This window comes from Palaemon carinicauda, chromosome 13, assembly GCF_036898095.1.
Source record: "Palaemon carinicauda isolate YSFRI2023 chromosome 13, ASM3689809v2, whole genome shotgun sequence".
Lineage (NCBI taxonomy): Eukaryota > Metazoa > Arthropoda > Malacostraca > Decapoda > Palaemonidae > Palaemon > Palaemon carinicauda.
In genome coordinates, this window is record NC_090737.1 from 16,996,758 (window position 1) to 17,017,567 (window position 20,810).

At 39.7% G+C, this 20,810-nt stretch overlaps 1 protein-coding gene across 1 annotated transcript; it reads left to right on the forward strand.

The window, feature by feature from the left end:
- Window positions 1-1,091: 1,091 nt before the first annotated feature.
- On the forward strand, window positions 1,092-20,489 carry Aos1 (activator of SUMO 1). Its single transcript, XM_068385407.1, has 6 exons — window positions 1,092-1,313; window positions 15,911-16,082; window positions 17,738-17,994; window positions 18,803-18,978; window positions 19,299-19,443; window positions 20,070-20,489. The coding sequence occupies exons 1-6, from the start codon at window positions 1,201-1,203 to the stop codon at window positions 20,227-20,229; spliced, it is 1,023 nt and encodes a 340-aa protein (XP_068241508.1). The 5' UTR covers window positions 1,092-1,200; the 3' UTR covers window positions 20,230-20,489.
- The last annotated feature ends 321 nt before the right edge of the window (window positions 20,490-20,810 follow it).

Genomic DNA, 20,810 nt, shown 5'->3' on the forward strand with positions numbered 1-20,810 from the left:
AATATTATAGTGACCCACATGGCTGGCATATGCAGCATATCCCCTAGGCTACCAATTGCCACTTCATAATGAGATACTCTTTATTTGCTTCGCTTGCCAATAAGCATGATCTCATCGCTCCTCTGTTCTTACCAGTAGTACAGTCGCATGGATCACTAATAGGGTATCATAATTACCTTAATCTGTTCTATTATTATCATTGTTATGTTTAGCCTACATGAATCAGCTGTGAGAAGTTGGTGGCTAATCACGACGCTTGTGGACGGAGCATGTTAAAGATTTTTAGCTGTACCACGTCGTGTCCTTTAATGACCCTCACTATCAGTAATAGTACAGGCTGTAGTAGTAATAGTATCAGTGGCAGTAGTGTGTTTATTGTAGTTATTGCCATTATTATTGTAATTATCATTATTATTATTATCAAAGAGGACCTCTTTCTCTTCTTCCTCATTTGGGTGTTTTTGTTCTTTCATTTTTTTTTTTGGACATTTGAGTATGATTCATTTTGTAGCTTTCGCTGCTATATGAAGAATCTTTCATCTCATTTATAATTATATTCCACAGTTCCATTATCTATCTATGCTCACCTTTCAATCAGTCAAACCTGAAATGCTATACTTGATTATTAGTGCAATAGACTTTCAAATTAAGCATATGCTTATCAGAAAACAAACATGGCAAACATTTTCTTGAAATACAGTAGTCTCAAGTTAAGGATGCGTCAGTACATGCAATCACATGTTACAATAAGTGAATTAATTAGCATGACCTTCAAAATTATAAAATAATAATTGATATGGTCTTTTGATAGCAGCGTGGTGAAAACTATATAACTAAAATATGCACTGTATGTGAAAGATTTATTTCAATGTTGTTATTTTTCTTAAACTACTCTTATAGGTTTTCCTTATTTCCTTTCCTCACTGGGCTATTTTTCCAGTATGAGCCCTTGGGCTTATAGCATCCTTCTTCTCCAACTAGGGTTGTAGCTTAGCAAGTATAAATAATAATAATAATAATAATAACAAAAGGAGTAGAAATATGGTGCCATGAAATTTGGGCGTTGTCGCCTCAATTACATCTATTTGCTTTTTCACATCTATGAGGCAGCGTAGGTAAGGTTGCTCGAAATCAAAACAAATTTTCCCGGCATAGTTTGGCCACACATTTGGCAAGTATATTAGTTGTTCTGCAAGTTTCATGAACAATTCAGCGATGAAGGTTGTAGATAAAACAACTGATGGGATAACGGAAGATGAAGCAGAGCTGTACGACAGGCAGATTCGCCTTTGGGGCTTGGATGCTCAGAAGAGGTGAGATTTTGATGATTATTTCATGCGGTCAAGTTAACTCTTGACAGTTTAGAATATTTCCGGTGTATGTAGTTTTGGAAAGGGATTCACTTTCATATGATCTGTCATCGATTTTATGTATGGGGAAAATGTTTTTCTTTGTCTGAAATACGATATGAAGCTAGTTTTACGATTTATGAAATATGATTTAGGGAGCCTTTGTATATCAGCGGCCAGTTCTTCCCTTGTAGATTAAAAATGGACATTAACTAAGCTCAACTTTCTCCCCTAACCTAACCTACAAGCCGTGTCCTTACCTACTTAGTTAACTGGGGGCTAACGCCACCCTGTGACCCCCCCTTACTCTTCCATATTCTAAGTTAGCCGTAATCATACATGCACCACGGATACAGTAGTGCAAGGGAGTTTACATGGGGAAGGTATTGGTAGGCAAGTAGGTAAGGATACGGCTAGGTTAGGTTAGGTTACGAACCGTAAGTTGCGTTCATGTGTTTGTTTCCCTTTTAAAATGTCTAGAATTTGAAAAACATGATTTTCTTCCAATAAATTGCATAAAAACAATTCAAGGTACCAATAATTAAACTGGGAACACTTCCTATTTTCTTCATTAGGAATATTGTGCAATAGTAAATATTTACCCATATTTTCATTACTGCCTTAGTCTGTCCCAACTAACTGCAAAGGCTGTGAATATTTTTTTCCCAATAAAGTTCACTTCAGATTACTTCCCACTGCTAATACCCTTAAGAGTTACTATACTCAATTTTTTTTTAATGAGGCGCATCTGCACCGACTCGCAGGGGTGCCCTTTTAGCTCGGAAAAGTTTCCTGATCACTGATTGGTTGGACGATAATTCTAACCAATCAGCGATCAGGAAACTTTTCCGAGCTAAAATGGCACCGCTGCGAGTCTGCAAATCTGCCTAACTAAAAAGAATTGACTAAAGTACAGCGTTAGGCAGGCCTGTGGTCATTGAGTTGACTCAACACCTATACCAAACCGTCATGTAAACGGTTGATTCGCCTCTTATTAATTCACTGCTGTTCATGAGTGGTCAGCGTGAATTGTTATTAACTCAAAATGACTGAATACTGATCTGGTAGTTACATGAATGACTCTCCATTCTACATCTATGAATATCTGCTGTGTCAAAGGAACACATACCATATATCATAAAGTTGGAATATTTTGGACACAGTCCTACAACTAGTGACAAGGTCTAGTTAAAATTCCTGTATTGTGGGCTCCGACCCCAAACCCCATTTCCCTATCCTCCTTCTCAACCCACAATACACAATGATTAAAGTAATCTGGTGATAAACAGCAAATATAACAGGGTTCAAAGTACTACCCACAATAAGAGATTTTATGAATAGAACTTACCTGGCAGTTATATATATATAGCTGAGTCTCCGACTGCGGCAGAATTTAATCGAAAATCGCGGCAACCGCCTTGTGGTGGTTGTGTGGTTAGATGGTTAACAACCCTTACAGGGTGGTACTACTTGGAATCATTCCCGTTTTCTGTTCCTCAGATTATCTCTGCCGGCCGGATCGACATCGTTGGTCCGCCTTTCAGAGTTTTTCGGATCGCTTTCCCTTCATCGCCTTTTTGGACTTTGTTTTTGGTGAAGTACACTGTGTTGGGATTTGGCAATCGTGTTGTTTTTGTTTTTTTTGTCTTTTTTCCTTTATTATCATGAGTGAGAAAATTCAGTATCGTGTTTGTGCGAATGATATTTGCAAGGTGAGGTTGCCGAAAATTTCGGTTGACCCTCACACTATCTGTATGGGTTGCAGGGGGTTTGAATGTGCTTTAGATAATAAGTGCAAGGAATGCGAGGTTTTAAGTGATGATGATTGGTTAGCTATGAAGCGCTATGTGCGCAAACTTGAGATTGATAGAATTAGAAGAGCTAAATCAAAGTCAAAGTCTGCTAGTGAGCCTAGCTTAGATTTATCTATTGACCCTTTGCTTGTAACCCCTTTGGAAGGTATTCCTTCCCCAAATGTAGTGACTGCATGCAAACATTGTCGTAGGCTTCAGTTTTTACCGAACAGCCAAATTTCTGATCATATATTTTGTGGGATAAAAACAACAAAGTTACATTAGATATAAACTAACTCGTTAGCTTTAGAACTCTTACCATGAGTCACTGAATTGGAACTCCTCTGCTTCTAACAATTTGAACAAATAAAAGAAACGCATTCCAAACAATCTTGCCAACTTTCCATGCCTCACTCAGACCGGAAAATTTGCCTAAGAGGCCTTCATGAATCAAGTATTTAAAGAATTTGTACAGACAGTAAAATCATACTGATCTTTTTCAAAGCTCTACTGTGTTTGTTTTGTAGAATCAAGTTCTTCTCATGTGCATACAATCTCATATACTGTACATCTTTAGCGGTTAATTTACTATTTATGTCCTGCCATTTTCAGTTACTGTATGAAAGGCCGAGTGAATTAGGTTGACCTCAGGTCTCCTAGAGGTCATAGTCACGGAATTGATTATAATTGGTTAATTTTAAAGTGTAGGCCTAGGGACTGACCGGGATCAAATTTTTTTTAGAATGGGCTATTTGAAATCCTGCGCAACCTATCATGGGTCGATGAAAATTTGGCCTGCAGAGAATGGCCTCAACTACTGTTTGACCAGGTGAATTGGCCTCTAAAAAATTTTGATGATATTACTTTATCGTCCATTCTTTCTGCCCCTATCTTGTTGGGGGTACAAAGCAGTTGAAGTGTTACTCGTTGGATCTGACTTGCTGCTGGTGAACTACACTTCTGAGCTCCATTCTTTAGAACCAAAAGAAGTTCTTCATCCTCCATAGACGAGGGGGAGGATGGTGGAATATACGCTAACCCTTTGTTCATCATATGCCAGGTATATTATTCCGGACAGCAGACCCAATTGGGGGGGGGTAGGGATCCCTCCTTTGACCACATATCAATCTTCTTGAACAAGCCAGGCCGTATTAGTCTATTCGTCTCAATTTTAGACAGATTGGAGGTTGCTGGAGTCATCTTAGCTTCAGAACGGGACAATGTAGATTGACATTTCCAGGGAAGAAAAAGAACCATTTTGGTTTAGGGGGACTTCTGACCCACCAAGCTGCGAGTCTCCCTACCTGAAGGATGATGGTTTATATTCGTATAAGAATAAATAAATTTTTTTAAATATTAAACTTAGCCGGTGAATATATAATAGCTGACGTCTCCGACGGCTCGACAGAATCCAAAAACTCGCGAGCGATCGCCATGAAGGTAGCGGGTGTGCCCACCAGCGCCGACTATCGGCCAGATACCGCATATACATGTAAACAGCTCCAGTTCTTCTCTGTCGGTTTCATCGACAAGTCGATTCCACTCGCTATTATGACCTCGAGTTTTCTACCGAATTGGTGAAGTACTTGGTTTTGGTTTTATTGCTTTCGCCGTGTTGGATTATTCAATACTATCCTCAAAAGAAATGCTTTTGAAAGGAGAGTAAAAGTGTTTTGCCCTTGCTCTTTTATCTCTGGTTTTTTCCATAGAGTAAAGATGGCCGACCCTTCCCTTAGTGTACGGAAGTGTGTTTTAGGCTTTTAGCAATTATCTTATCACGTTATAAATTGTTGTTGTTAATTATAGATTTTCCTCTATATATTTTATATCTCACCCGCCTTTATTAGGCCTCTTCGATTAGCTTTCCATTTATACTAAACATCAAGATAAAATTTTATGTTTTGTTTATATGCGGCCTTACCTATTCCTCCCCTAGTCTGAGAGAAGGCGGTCCTAACTTGGAAACCGAAGTTAAACAACGTTGAGCCCATTCAACTTTTATTTTCGTTAAGTTTAAATCATTTGCTCTGTAAGAGTTATGAAATGAATATTTTTTAGTAGATATTTTATGAAAGATTTTCTTTGAATAGTCTTCGTGCTGTTTCAAAGATGAACTAACGTTTGGTTTATTTATGCTACGCAGTTTGCGCTCTATCGTTACGATAGAGAAAGAGAGAATCACGGTTTCACTTTGCAGAAAGAGTACAGTGTAAATCGATTTTGACGTTTTGTTTATTCTTCTTTCAAACTGCAGTGTTTTAAATACTAATTTAAAGGAACTTGTTAATTTTCAATTTCTTAGTCCTTTCAGTTTTTTCCTTTGGTCAAATAACCTGTTTATTGACGAAGGGTGAGTGGGTTTTTCTCTTCTGTGTGAAATCAAGAGAGAGAGAGAGAGGAAGAGAGAACGATCCGATCTTTATTCTCGTCCCAAGTAAGGAGTTTGGGAGCGAGTAACGTTGTTCTCGATTCAGTTTTTTTACTCTCGTCCCAAGTCTCTGTACGGGGAGAAAGGATAAAACGTTTTTAGTTTTTATTCTCGTCCCAAGGCACTGTACGGTGAGATTGAAAACGTAGTCTTTAATGAACTAGTGTTTAGTCTCCTCCCCAGTCACTGATCCTTTTTAACTTTATATATTTCCGTTTTATTCGATATATATGTTTACTGATTTTTGCTTGTACTAATGTGCTTACATTATACGACTCATTTCGCAATTATAACCTTTTGATGTAAGGGAGAATTGCGTGCTTCAGGTAGAAATCAGTTTTATTCATGCCTAATGTGAAATTATTGAAAAATACGATATCAGTGAAGTAAGTGCAAAAACAGAAAATCGTAGTGATAAAGTGATAATTGCGCAAAGTGTTTTTTAGTGTTGCGACCGAGGGTTCGTCTGTTCGTGCTTGTCGTTCACCTAGTCCGAGACCTCTTTCAGGCTCCCATGCTCCAGGGAGAAGTAATGTCGTAGGACTTATGGGGACCAGAGGCTTTAACCAACGAACAGACGTTCCCTCTATGGTATCGGGCGTGTCTCGCAAGATCGCCCCTACCATAAGACGAGCGAGGCTGTTTTCTCCTCGTCATCCGAAGGCTTCTCGCTAAAGAAACCTTGGAGCAAAGTTTCTATACCCTTAAAGCGGAAGTCAGTCCCTTCAGGACAGGTCCAGCGTCCTGGCTGTAGCCATGGGGACAGCTCTGACCCTTTGCAGTCGTCGGAAGACGGTTCGCCTATTAAACGCAAGCGTAACACGGGGTCCGAGGGTCGCGGTAAAGGCAATGTTTTGCCAACACAGACGTTACCGTCGTCTCGGCCCGTTCCGACTCCCGTTGATCCTAAATGGGTTGTCCTGCAGGACATGCAGACTAAGCTTGCCTCCCTTATGGAGAAGTATGACGTTGAGCAGGTTCACGATGAACCTTCGCTTTCGAGTCGCCGTTACGCTAAACGAGACTCTGGCCGTCAGCCGCCCAAACGAGCATTTACTCGTCCTTTTGACGTTATGAAACGTGATGTCGGTAGTTTGTCACGTCAGTCACGTGACTTGGATCCTCACTCGCTGCAGTCCCGTGTTGACTTTCAGCCGTTGCCGCAGCGTCGTGTTGACGTTCAGCCGCTGCCGCAGTCTCGTGTTGACGTTCAGGACGTTCGCCAACCAGCTCAGTTGCCTTGTTTTGACGTTGAGCGTCAAGCACCGCAGTCAAGGGTTGTTTTGACGGCTCAGTCTAGGCAGTCAAGGCAGTCTCGACTTGACGTCGAGCGTCCATCAACTCCTGTTGTTGTTACTGGTCAGTCCTTTCAGCAGCGACATGACGTCGCTTCCTTGACTGCTACTGCTGCTCCTTTGCGTGTGGACTTTGCCTGTCAAGCATTGCCACCGCGGCAGGTCTCTCCTTTTCATGAGACTCGACAATTGTCGGACGAGGTTCCTTCAGATGAGGAAGTTGCTGATCCCCCTCCTACTGATATTCCCTTGGGGACTTTGTCAGACGGAGAGGAGCCTAAAGCTGCTCAGCCCTCTATGGACTTTAAATAAATCATGCTGATTTTTAAGGATCTTTGTCCGGACCATTTTGTAACTGCTGCTCCTCGTTCGCCTAAACGTCAGAGTTTACACTAGGCCTAGCTACTTCGAAGCCGTTGTTTTCTAAGCTAGTGCTCTCTCGCTCTTCTAAGAGAGCTTTACGTTTGCTAGGTGACTGGTTGATCACCAGGAGGAGTTTGGGGGAGACAGCCTTTGCTTTCCCTCCTTTTAAACTGGCTTATAGAGCGAGCGTCTGGTATGACACGGGAGAAGTTCTCAGCTTGGGAGTTCCTGCCTCTGCCCAGAGAGACTTCTCAAGCCTCATAGACTCTCCCCGGCGCCTAGCCATGAGACGCTCCAAGTTTTTATGGTCGGCTTCAGAGCTAGACCATCTCCTGTTAGGAGTTTTTCGAGCGTTTGAAGTTTTGCTGTACAATTATGTCATGCATGAACAAGGCTATCAGGGATGGCTCCAATGATCTGACAGCCACGTTCTCTGCAGGAACAAGACTATCAGGGATGGCTCCAATGATCTGGCAGCCACGTTCACTGCAGGAGTACTTAAGATGTAAGTGCCCGCAATGTGTTCATTGTCAAGACAAACTTCACGATGAAGACTACCAAAGCTGTCTTGACAGCATTAAGGGAAGGCGACTGGATGGTCTCTCTCGACCTTCAGGATGCATACTTCCACATCCCGATTCATCCAAACTTTCAACTACATCTGAGGTTTGTGGACGGGAAAGTAATATACCACTGTCGAGCACTGTACTCCGACCTCATTCCTGCTCCTCTTGTTTTTACAAGGCCCTTGCAAAATGTAGCAAGCTTTCTACATTTTTTGAGGATTCAGAGCCTCCCTTTATTTTGACGACTGGCTAATCAGGGCGTCGTCATTATATCGCTGTCTGGAGAGCCTCTAATGGACATTAGACCTAACCAAGGAGCTAGGTCTCATAGTGAACGTAGAGAAGTCGTAACTTACAGTACCCCATCCCAGACTATTCTTTTTTTGGGAATGGAGATACAGTGTCTGATTTTTCGGCCCTTTTCGTCTCCCGCAAGAATGGAACAAGCTCTGTTAAAAGTCCTTCACTTGCAAGAGAAAAACAGTTGCTCTGTAAGAGTTTGAACTAGCCTCGTGGGAACTCTTTCATCGCTGGAGTAGTTTATCTCTCTGGGGAGACTCAACCTATGCCCTTTCCGATTTCACCTAAAACATTGGAACAAGGAGAAGGGCTTAGTGAGTATCTCTTTCCCAATCTCCAACTCAGTCTAGACATGTCTGACTTGGTGGGACAGCAACATCAGACTTCGAGAAGGTCTTTCTCTTGCGATCAAGAACCCAAACCATGTGTTGTTTTCAGATGCATCGGATTTGGGTTAGGGAACTCCACTGGACAGTCTGGAAGGCTCGGGTCTTTGATCCACGGATCAGAAGGAACTCCATTTAAGGCAGTAACATCTCTCCTTTGGCGAGATTTGTGCAAGGAAATGAATGTCTTGGCGGACGGCCTCAGCAGAAGAGGACAAGTCATCTCCATGGAGTGGACGTTGCATAAGACTGTGTGCGAGAAGCTATGGATGACATGGGGTCAACCCACCATAGATCTTTTTGCGACTCTCTCTGACAAAGAGGCTCTCGACTTACTGTTTTCCAGTTCCAGATCCAGAGGCAGCCCACATAGACGCTTTCCACATGGACGTTTATGCCTTTCCACCTTTCAAGATCCTAGACAAGGTGCTGCAGAAGTTCACCTCTCACGAAGGGACCAGGTTGACATTGGTTGCTCCACTCTGGCCCGCGAGAGAGTGGTTCACAGAGGTACTTCAATGGCTGGTAGACGTTCCAAGGAGTCTACCTTTAAGGATGGATCTCTTACGGCAGCCCCACGTAAGGAGTCTTCATCAAAGCCTCCCCGCGCTTCGTCTGACTGCCTTCAGACTATCGAAAGACTCTCAAGAGCTCGAGGATTTTCGAAGGAGGCAGCCAGAGCGATTGCGAGAGCTAGGAGAGCATCTACCATCAAGGTCTACCAGTCGAAGTGGGAAGTCTTTAGAGACTGGTGCAAGTCATCATCCATTTCCTCTTCCAGTACCTCTGTAGCCCAAATTACAGACTTTCTCCTACATCTGAGAAATGTTCGCTCCCTCTCAGCGCCCACTATTAAGGGCTACAGGAGCATGTTGGCGTCTGTGTTCAGACATAGAGGCTTAGATCTGTCCAATAATAAAGATCTCCAAGATCTCCTTAAGTCCTTCGAGACCTCTAAGGAGCGTCGTATGGCAACTCCTGGATGGAACTTAGACGTGGTCCTAAGGTTCCTAATGTCCGACAGGTTTGAGCCATTACATTCAGCCTCCCTGAAGGATCTCACCCTCAAGACGCTTTTCTTAGTGTGCTTGGCTTCGGCTAAAAGGGTCAGTGAGATCCATGCCTTCAGTAGGAACATCGGCTTTTCTACAGATAAAGCCACATGTTCACTTCAGCTTGGTTTTCTTGGCCAAACATGAACTGCCTTCTCGTCCTTGGCCTAAGTCATTTGATATACCTTGCCTGTCAGAGATCGTAGGCAACGAGCTTGAAAGAGTGCTGTGTCTAGTTAGAGCTCTGAAGTTTTATTTAGCTCGGACTAAATCCTTACGAGGTGGATCTGAGGCCTTGTGGTGCTCAGTTAAGAAGCCTTCATTGCCTATGTCAAAGAATGCTTTGTCATATTTTATTAGATTTTTAATCCGAGAGGCTCATTCTCACTTGAGTGAAAAAGATCGTTGCTTGCTTAAGGTTAAGACGCACGAAGTAAGAGCTATAGCAACTTTCGTGGCCTTTAAGCAAAACAGATCTCTGCGAAGTATTATGGACGCGACCTTTTGGAGAAGCAAGTCGGTATTCGCGTCATTTTACTTAAAAGATGTCCAGACTCTTTATGAGGACTGCTACACACTGGGTCCATTCGTTGCAGCGAGTGCAGTAGTGGGTAAGGGTTCTACCACTACATTCCCTTAATTCCAATATCCTTTTAATCTTCTCTTGAAATGTTTTTAATTGGGTTGTACGGAAGGCTAAGAAGCCTTTCGCATCCTTTTTGATTTGGCGGGTGGTCAAATGTCATTTCTTGAGAGCGCCCAGATTAAGGGTTTTGATGAGGTCCTGTTGTATGGGTTGTCGCCCTGGATACTTCAGCTCCTGGGAGTCTTTCAGCATCCTAAGAGGATGGCTGGGCTTCGTGAGGAAATCGGACTAACAAGGCAGAGTAATCGTTAGAGTCAGCTTCCTTACCAGGTACCTATATTTTTATTTGGGTTTTGTTATGATATAACTGTCAAAAACTCTAAGCATATACAGTGAACCCTCGCTACTTCGCGGTTCGACAATCGCGGATTCACCACTTCGCGGGGTTTTCCCATAACCCTTATATATATACATATCGCGGATTTTCCGGAAAATTCGAAAATACCGCGAAATCTGAAGACAACCAAATACAATATTTTGTTACCTGTAATTCCATTAATACTGTAATTAGTAATATCTGCTCTTACTGATTGTTCATTGCATTACATATGATATATAATTCAGCACAGAAAGAAATAAAACACGAAAAGAGAATGTGATCATACGATAATTCAGTACGTAGTAAAATTAAATCGAACATGAAACGCAAATCAGATGCAGTCATACCATATTAGAATGGTGTGTACTGTAATGGATGTGCTTCTTTTCCATGAATCTTTTGTATGTATACGTACGTAGTACAGTACTGCATCCAATAATATTCTTTGTTGCAAAAATCACATTTCGAATAAGCGTACGAGAGAGAGAGAGAGAGAGAGAGAGAGAGAGAGAGAGAGAGAGAGAGAGAGAGAGAGAGAGAGAGAGAGAGGCGTAAAATAGCGTACGTAAATTTTTATTATTATTGTTATTATTATTATTATTGTTGTTGTTGTTAATAAAATTATTATTGTTATTATTATTATCATTATTATTATTATTACTGTACAGTATTATTATCATTATTTATTATTATTACGGTATTGTACTTAATCTACGTACGTTCATTATGCGCGGGGCATCTTCTATGAGTAACCAACGCATCATAGTACTGTAAGACGGGTTGTGATTGGTTCAAGCGCTGATAGATGACGAATCAGAACTCAAGTTTTGTTATCTAGCCTGTGATTGGTGTTTTGCCCGCATCTTCTACCCGCAGCATCAAAGTTCTCGCGGGGCTGGATCGTTCACTTTCTCTTTTCGCGTATTGCTGAGTAGACGTTCTTAAGTTTGTGAAGTTTAATCTGTGCTGTGTGCGACTGTTTTAAGTTGAACTTTTTGTTGAACTTTCTGTTAAATCCTACTGTACAATGCCTCCCAAGCGTTCTGCTTCTAGTAAGGCTGGTAGTGAGCCTAAACGCCACCGAAGGATGATGACGATAGCTGAGAAGGTTACGCTTCTCGACATGTTAAAAGATGGTAGAAGTTACGCGGCCGCCGGCCGCCATTTTGGCATCAACGAATCCACCGTTCGCTATATCAAAAAGGACGAGGCGAACATTAGAAAGACTGCTGCAATCACCTTTAGCAGATCAGCGAAGCGAGTCGTTACAACGCGTAATAAAACGATCGTACGCATGGAAGGTGCTTTAGCTGTGTGGATTGCCGACTGCCGGAAGAAGAACATAGCCTTGGATACGAACACCATCCAAACAAAGGCTTTGAGTTTATATGAGAATTTTGCTGCAAAGGAACCTAAAGACGACGACGGCAACCATGCTGAAGATGATGATGATGCAGATGATCCTCAACCAGGGACATCCACTGATTCCCAGCCTCAGAAACGTTTTTCCGCAAGCAAAGGATGGTTCGCGAAGTTTCAGAAACGCTTCGCCCTGAAAAGCGTTTCCCTGCATGGGGAGTCTGCTTCCGCTGACACTGCCGCTGCCGCTGCTGAAACTTACGTGAACCAGACGTTCAAGAATATTATCGCCGAAGGTGGATACAAGCCGGAACAAGTCTTTAATATGGATGAGACTGGCTTGTTTTGGAAGAGAATGCCGTCGCGAACTTTCCTGTTCAAAGAGGAAGCCAAAGCCTCTGGCTTTAAGGCATTCAAGGATCGCGTTACCCTCGTGATGTGTGGCAATGCTGCTGGATTTTTGTTAAAGCCGGGGCTTATTTATAAGTCGAAAAATCCTCGCGCTTTGAAAAATAAAAATAAGAATCTCCTTCCCGTGTACTGGATGCATAATCAAAAAGCATGGATTACGAAGATGCTGACCTCCAACTGGTTCCACCAGTGTTTCATCCCGCAAGTCCATGAATATCTCTTAGAGAAGGGCTTGCCATTCAAGATCCTTCTCCTTATGGATAACGCTGGTGGACACGCAACTGACCTGTCGCGTGAGGGCGTTCAGGTTGAGTTCCTGCCACCCAACACCACGTCATTAATTCAACCGATGGACCAGGGGGTTATCAGGGCGTTCAAGGCCCTCTACACGAAGAATACCTTGGCGGACCTCGTTGCGTGTGTGGATGCTGCCCAAGATGACGAGGATGAAGATTTCAACTTGAAGGCGTACTGGCGGCAGTACACCATAGCCACGTGCCTGCAGAATATTCAGAAGGCACTTCAAGAGATGAAACCTGCAACCGTGAATGCGAGCTGGAAGAAGCTGTGGCCCGATATTGTTTACGACGACAAGGGATTTACTCCGTCGGAAATCCAACACTCTGCAATACGGAAATCTGTGCAGTTGGCTGCCATAATTGGAGGTGACGGGTTTGGCGACATGACGACTGAAGACGTCGACGAGTTGTTGGACTGCCATTCCCAGCCCCTAACTGACGCAGACCTCGAAGACCTGACGAAATCGGCAAGTGAGGAAGAGAGTGAGGGTACCCAGGAAGAGACCCAAGAAAATGTCGAAGAAACGGGCTTAACATTAGAACGGCTTGCCAAGTTCTGCAACCATATCAAGGAGGCGAAAGAAATGTTACAAGAGTGGGACGAGGATATGGTTCGCTCGATGCAATTCTCCAATAAGGTCGATGACATCATGACTCCCTACAGGATGCTCTTGGATCGAAAAAAGAAGCAGCGGCAACAACTTCCGATCACAATGTTCTTCCAGCCTCGCAAAAAAGAGCCAGTTCCTCCTGCTAGTACGCCTTCGGAAGAAATTGAAGAAGTTTCCCAGGAAGAAGTTGAAGAGGTGTCCCAGGAAAAGACACCTCCGTCTGAAGAGACGTAAAATACTATCATTGACTGCACAGTAGAACACATCATCAGCTTCATCATCATCATTTCTACTGTGCAGCAAATTCATCGCCATCACCATTCAAGTTTTTCTTCAACTTCTTTCGTGGTGAGTACAGTAACAATCTTTATTTTTTACTTTAATATTCTTACTGCCTGTTTTATAGTTTAGTAATGTACGTACTGTATGCATTAAGTTAAAGGGAAGGTTTTAAAAGTCTACATGTTGTAACCTATCATATATTTTTTGTTTAAAATTTACATTTACGTACGTAAAACAATCTCTCTCTCTCTCTCTCTCTCTCTCTCTCTCTCTCTCTCTCTCTCTCTCTCTCTCTCTCTCTCTCTCTCTCTCTCTCTCTCTCAAATTTTTCCTGCTTTACTACGTACAAGTACTGTATAATTTATATTTGTAAGGTAACATATTTTGTAAATGCTTTTACTGTAAATACTGTATGTACTGTATCATTATTTATCACTATCATCATGCGCGTTAAATGCCTTGTTTGTTCTGAGCGTGGTTGTTTACTGAGCGTACACGCCGTCGTTTCAGGCGGCGTCATAAAGAAAAAGATTTCATTTGGAAGTCCTAAGAAAAATACGTAAACTAAAACATTGGTAATAAAAAAATCAACATACAGTACTGTATAATCAATATAATCGATGCAAAAACTAACCTATACATATATGTGTACACTAAATGAGTTTGTTTCTTCATTATGATCAGAGATGAACGTAAACAAAACATTGGTTGCCATTTTTTATCGTGCTTTTTAGGTGTTTAGGAAACGCATGATATAAAATCGCCTTTAATATTTGTGCCTGTTTTAGTTTAGGGTGCTGTAGTACATGCATTAAGTGTTCTGTACATTAAAGGGTGGTTTGTTAACAGTACTACGTACAAGGGAAGGTTTTAAAAGTCCGAATATACATGTTAAATAAATAGGTAAATATGATGTCACTACTTCGCGGATTTTCACCTATCGCGCCCGCGTCTGGAACCTATCTACCGCGATAAACGAGGGTTCACTGTACGCCGTAAACTGTATTAATACTGGTCTCTACCCACCACCATGGGTGTGAATCAGCTATTATATATTCACCGGCTAAGTTTAATATCTAAAAATGATATTTTGATTATAAAATAAATTTTTGAATATACTTACCCGGTGAATATATAAATTAAAGGCCCCCCCTTCCTCCCCGATAGAGACCCAGCGGGATGAGAAGAACTGGAGCTGTTTACATGTATATGCGGTATCTGGCCGATAGTCGGCGCTGGTGGGCACACCCGCTACCTTCATGGCGATCGCTCGCGAGTTTTTGGATTCTGTCGAGCCGTCGGAGACGTCAGCTATTATATATTCACCGGGTAAGTATATTCAAAAATTTATTTTATAATCAAAATATCATTTTTTTTAATTAATTTGTATTTTTTATAGCTATACAAGCTAGAGTCCTTTATAATAAACTTCCCTCCTCAACCACCGCTCTCAGTTCTGAGCCAACAGGTCATTAGTGACGAGACTTTGACTGGCAAGGGGGCGAGACTCCTTGCCCTTGCTGTCCAGCTTTGTGCTAAAAACAAACTCCCTACCTAAAGGACTCAACTTTGTATAGGTAGGGAAAAGACAAATTACTGTACTTTAGAAATATACAATTTTTTATTTTCCTTCAAAAAATTTTGACCATTTTCCTTTCTATAAAATACCTAACATCTTCTGTCTGTTCCCTCTTCTATAAGAAAATAATGATAATAAAAAAGTTGTTACCAAGGACCCTTGTCCGATTGTTTTTTGAAAGTAGGCCTAGTTTAAAAAGCTGAATGCACACATAAATGTTAATACTTTATACAGTATGTCATTCATAGGGATTTTTTCACCTCATAGCAAGCATTTAAAGCATATTAATGAGACTTTAACATAGTTTGGTTACACATAAGAAATTCTGCACACCAAAAGATAATCTTGTTTGTACAGTACTTGTCTATGAAAAATGGCCATAAATCGCAAAATATTTATTCGCTGGCCGATGCAATACTTGTAACCCAATGCAAATTTGTACGATCGTATCCCTATAGGTACTTGTAACCCAAGGTGCTACTGTATAAGAAAGTGACTCTGCAAGAAGAATGTTGAAGATATGAATAGTATGTTGATATTTTAGTGAATATGCAGGCGGTGTTAGTGTACGTATATGCTGTATATTATGATATTTAAATAGTAAATATATTAGAGCTTTAAGCTTTGGCAAATTTCCCTTTACTAACTCATTGTTGTTTTGAGGTTTGCCAAGGAGCGGTGAGCCAATCACTCCAAATGTGGATGCTTTGGGAAAGGTGATTAGTCATTTTGTAATCTAAGTTGAATAAAAAATTTACCTATCTTAGGGCACCATGCAAAATTGAACCTTGGAATGAGGATATGAATTACCATTTCTTTGTCACTCGACAGCTCGAAAGTGTATCAAACACTAACTTTATTCCACCATGCAGATTGCGTGGGTCTCGCATCCTTGTGGCAGGATTATGTGGTATGGGAGCAGAGGTCACCAAGAATCTCGTTCTAGCTGGAGTCAAGTCTGTGGTGCTACTGGATCATCGAGAAGTTACTGAGATTGATACGTTTTCAAATTTCCTTGCTGCTCCAAATTCAGTTGGCCAGAATGTAAGTAGTGTATTGTTGACTGGTTGCTTGAGTATTGATTATTTACGTATGAAAGTTGGATTCTAATATGCAGTATACTGTACATATATTAAGACATTCGATTACTGTATGTAGCACTAAATTACTGATTTTGTCACACGACTTTGAAAATTGTTAGTTGTCTGTTATTGTGCCTGTTATATACATATTTTAGTTTTTATGCCTTGGCAAATTTGTGGCAGTGTCAGTAAACCAAAAATTTTTTATTACTTTCTAGTGCATAGGTTCTCAACGTTGTACCCATGACAAGAATTTATATAAAATGCACCACTCTCTCCTGACAGAAAAATTAATAAAAAAAGTGAAAATAAACAATTTCAGCCTTTCACTGATGTGTTATGATATAGGCCTCTACAGAGGCTGATTGAACTTTTTTAGAACTAAATTCAAATCTGCAAGGCGAGTTCTGCTAGAGACTGCTAGTGTTTTGTAGTTTGTTTTAATTTTAGGCATTTCGCATACCACAGAAATCCATCAAGGAAGATAAATTATTACAGTCAAGTTAGTAATAAATTTAGTTCTTATAAAAGCAAAGGTGTTATATGTAGCTACCTTTTACTGGGATTTCATTGACTTCAAAATAATAAAGAACCTCGATTGCTATTATTATTCCTATATGGTAACTCTAGTGCAATCTAAGTGGCATCAATTATACTCCTTCCCTCTTGTTGTATTAACATTAATTGTTTTTTACTTTTTTGCGATGAATGTTTCCATCCTTTTTTAAAATTTCTTTCAATATTTATTTGCTGTGTTTCTTATTTTATTACAATTTATCCTGAATGATTGTTTTAGGTCTTTCAATCTAATTGTTTTGAGTGGTTTTTTGTCTGGTCTTCAGCTGCAGACTCTATCTTTTTGCTAAATTTGTTATTCCTGATCTTGGTGTTAATCTCTGACACCTTTGTTCAGTTAGCTCTTTTAGTATGTTCCATAAGATTTTTCATAATTCTGACCATCCTCTGCATTTACATCCTCCTGGACTGTACCATCCTGTATGCAATACTATTTATGCAGTTAATTCTAACAGTTTTGCTTTCTCCATCATAAGGCTAAAGACTACACAACATTGTAGAAGTTTTATTCCAACTGTGACCAAATTGAGGAATGATCTGTCTGATTAGGCAGTTGAATCCAGGGAACTTAAGAAGTTTAAACTTGCAGAAAATGTTTTTATGTTGAACGGGCTGACACGAGTCTCACTTCATAGTTTACACATGACAGATTATTTTAACGTTGTTACTGATGTTTCATATTCTTTATTAATTACTTCTCGTAGTTTACTTCCATTCCTAATTGGGCTATTTTTCCCTTTTGGAGCCCTTGGACTTGTAGCATCCTGCTTTTCAAACTATGGTTGTAGCTTACCTAGTAATGATAATACACACTTTGTTCTCATAAATATTGCAAAATTTGAGGTGAAAGTTTTTCATATATGCTAGGAGTCGAAGTTTTGTAAAACCTGGTTTATTTCTAAAATTGTAAATGTTGTGAAGATAGAGTAAACAAAATATTTGCAGACTAGTAATCTAGAATTACCAAGATCTATACTATGGTTGATAACTTTACTCTGATTGATATCCATAATTCTTGCTCATATTGCCATTTTTTAACAGATTGCTTCGGCATCAGAAGAAAGGGCACAGGCCTTGAATCCAATGGTAGATGTAGTGGCAGATCCAACAAATATTGAGGAGAAAACAGAAGAGTTCTTCAAAGATTTTGATGTGGTCTTCTTAAGTCGGTGTAAGAGAGAACAGCTTCTGAGAATCAATAACATCTGTCGTATGAATGGCGTCGTGTTTTTAGCTGGCGATGTGTTTGGCCAGATTGGTTACATGTTTTCAGATCTTTTGGATCATTCCTATGCTGAGTAAGTTTTTACGCATAATTATTATATATACCGAGGAATTGAGTGTTAACCCTTTTACCCCCACCATAAGGTTAAATTTCCTGCACATTTTGCTATATAATTTTTTTAAATTGCTTTAACAGGTTTAATTTTTGTCCTAGAGAGGTCAGGTTGGTCTCATTCTTTTGGAAAATGCCTGAAGTTTCTCATTAAATTATCAAAAATATGTAATTAACAGTGTTTTGCAATAACGTACCAGTACATCCTTTTGGGGGTGAAAGGGTTAAGTTTAATGCAGATTGTTGATTTTACTGCTTGACTGTAGTACAGTATAATAATACAGCTGACTATAGTTACTAAATTGTGTAGGAGAGTTTTGCTTTTATTTTTTTTTCAAGTTTTTCAAATTTATGCATTTGGTTTTATTCATTAATGCTGTCAAGAGAATTTAGAGTAAGCTTTACATTTGCTATGATAGTTATTTATATGAATCTTATGTGGTAGTCCTCAGGCTTTAATCATTGAAACCACCAGCTTCCTAACTTGAAAAATGGAAAGATTTCTACCCCCCCCCCCCCATCCTGTGATGCCTGTTAAACCTGATATTAGGAAACTGGGAAATCACCACAGGCCAAGATTTTTTTTTCTTTTTTTTTTTCTTTTATTTATTTAGAGGTCACAAAGTCAGTGGATTTAATGATTAAAGCATTGGGACTACCAGGTAAGAATTTGAATAATAAATTTCACTAAAATTAAATTTTTAGAAAGGTTTAAACTGGCAAAAATGAAGATATACTGCTTAAATTATCTATTACGTCTCTGATTGCAGTGAAGTTAAAGAAAAAGTGGAAGTACCCGGTCAGTCGCAAACTGTTGAGGAAACCAGAATTGTTCGCAGAGAGGAATCTTTTATTCCTCTTAGTCAAGCTCTAGATGTGGATTGGACAACACCTAAATATGCTAGCCAGTTGCGAAGAACTTCGCCAGCATATTTCATTATGCAAGGTGTGTTTTTAGGGGATAATATTTATGTCTTATAACAATTAGGCTACTATTTACATTTAAATATTTAAAAAAAATTCCGAGTAAAATGTGTTAACAAAAATGAAATTTGTATAGTTTTAAAAGACATTGTACTATGTAATTGTCATGCCAAATTTCTTGTTAAATAATCAATGGTTATGATCAAGTTTAGTGACTCAGAATTAGTCATTTGGCACTGCATAAAAACTGAAGCATATTTATGAATGCACAGTGAATTGTGTTCCCAAGTATTTCTCATCTTTTTATGAATTTTTTCTTAGTAACAAATTTTTCCTTTGCAGTCATGATGGAGTTTGTTATGTTACACGGCAGACTACCAGATCCATCTCGACGAGATGAGGACGTAGTTGAAATATTGACTATAAAGAATGCCTTAATGGACAAAATGAACATACCACCTGAAAAAGTGAAGAATGATTTTGCTGAGTAAGCCAACTGGTTGCTATTCTTTAATCTTTTTACACAGAAATTTTAGTTAAAATTTTTTGAGATTATTGTTCAGGTATTAAAAGCACGTGTTTACAAGCCCTCTGAAGGCCTTTGCTTTGGTGTCTGATGTAAGTTTATTAGGGCATAGTAACTTTACATATCTATTTCCAGATGCTATCGGGAATGACATGTAAGGGTGATTTTTATTAATTATTTTAAAGGGTTCCATACAGTATAACAAGATTCAATGACCCGTATTTAGTATTGAATTTTTTGTTTCGTTCATTTTGTATATTTGAGGTTAGGATTTATGATTTAAGATTTTATTTTCATTAGTACATAATTATAATTATTTATATCTATGGGTTTTGGGCTATATGGCTTGGTGCTGGGGCCTACGATGCTATTTAGCTCAGAAATACAACACGAGAGGGGGGGGGGGGTTCCCCTTTACCCCAATCCAAAATTTTTGGCCCTTGCCTTAACATCAGAAATGGGAAAGGATTGCAAGTTTATTTTTAAGTGCATGTAAATTTCAATGTGAAATAATTGTTTGAATTAAATTTCTTGTCTAAGAAAGCTAATTTTGTATAGATTCTTTATGATGTTTTTTCCCCTTTCAGATATGTGTTTGGTCAACTAAGTCCAGTTTGTGCAATCTTAGGAGGTGTAGCAGCCCAAGAGATCATCAAAGCAGTGTCACAGAAAGATGCTCCCCTGAAGAATTTCTTCTTCTTTAACACTTTGGAAGGAGCTGGAATTGTAGAATGCATTGGCCACTAGGTTTAACTGATGACTGATTATTTATGTTTGTGTGGCACTCGATACGCTACAACACCTTTAGATGTAGCTTTACTTCAGATTATTTTTTTCTATCTCAAGGGTCAATAGCATTTATTTACTTGTTCAAACATTGAACTAAAGGAAAATTTGTTATTACAGTTAGAAAGGGGATCAAACAGGAAAATGTTGTAGGTAGGACTACTCACTTTCAAATATCTGTAATAATTTCCTATTTCATACCAAATAAAGTTTCTTTACTACTTTGTTGTTTTATTGCAAACATTGATTAATTACTTGAAGATTTTACGGAAACATTGAATAAATGAAAGACTATAAAAGTAAAAGAATAGAGATCATGTTGCAAAGGATTAACAATCTATACATTAGTTTAAAATAGCTTTGAGTTTTATTTACTGTTAGTAGTGTGATATGCACAAAAATAATTAGTACCTACTGCCAGGACCTCCTTAGTCTTAGCTTGGGTGGAGAAGAGCTTTGGCTCTCATGATTATAAGTGGTTGATCTGTAGGACATTGAGGAACAGGCACAATTACCTTTCCTTTGTCTCTGTTTCTCATGAG

Coding starts and splice junctions, on each gene's coding strand:
- Aos1 (XM_068385407.1), top strand. CDS start 1,201: ATGAACAATTCAGCGATGAAGGTTGTAGATAAAACAACTGATGGGATA. Junction 1,314..15,910: donor GGCTTGGATGCTCAGAAGAG/GTGAGATTTTGA, acceptor TCCACCATGCAG/ATTGCGTGGGTCTCGCATCC. Junction 19,444..20,069: donor GTGAAGAATGATTTTGCTGA/GTAAGCCAACTG, acceptor TTCCCCTTTCAG/ATATGTGTTTGGTCAACTAA.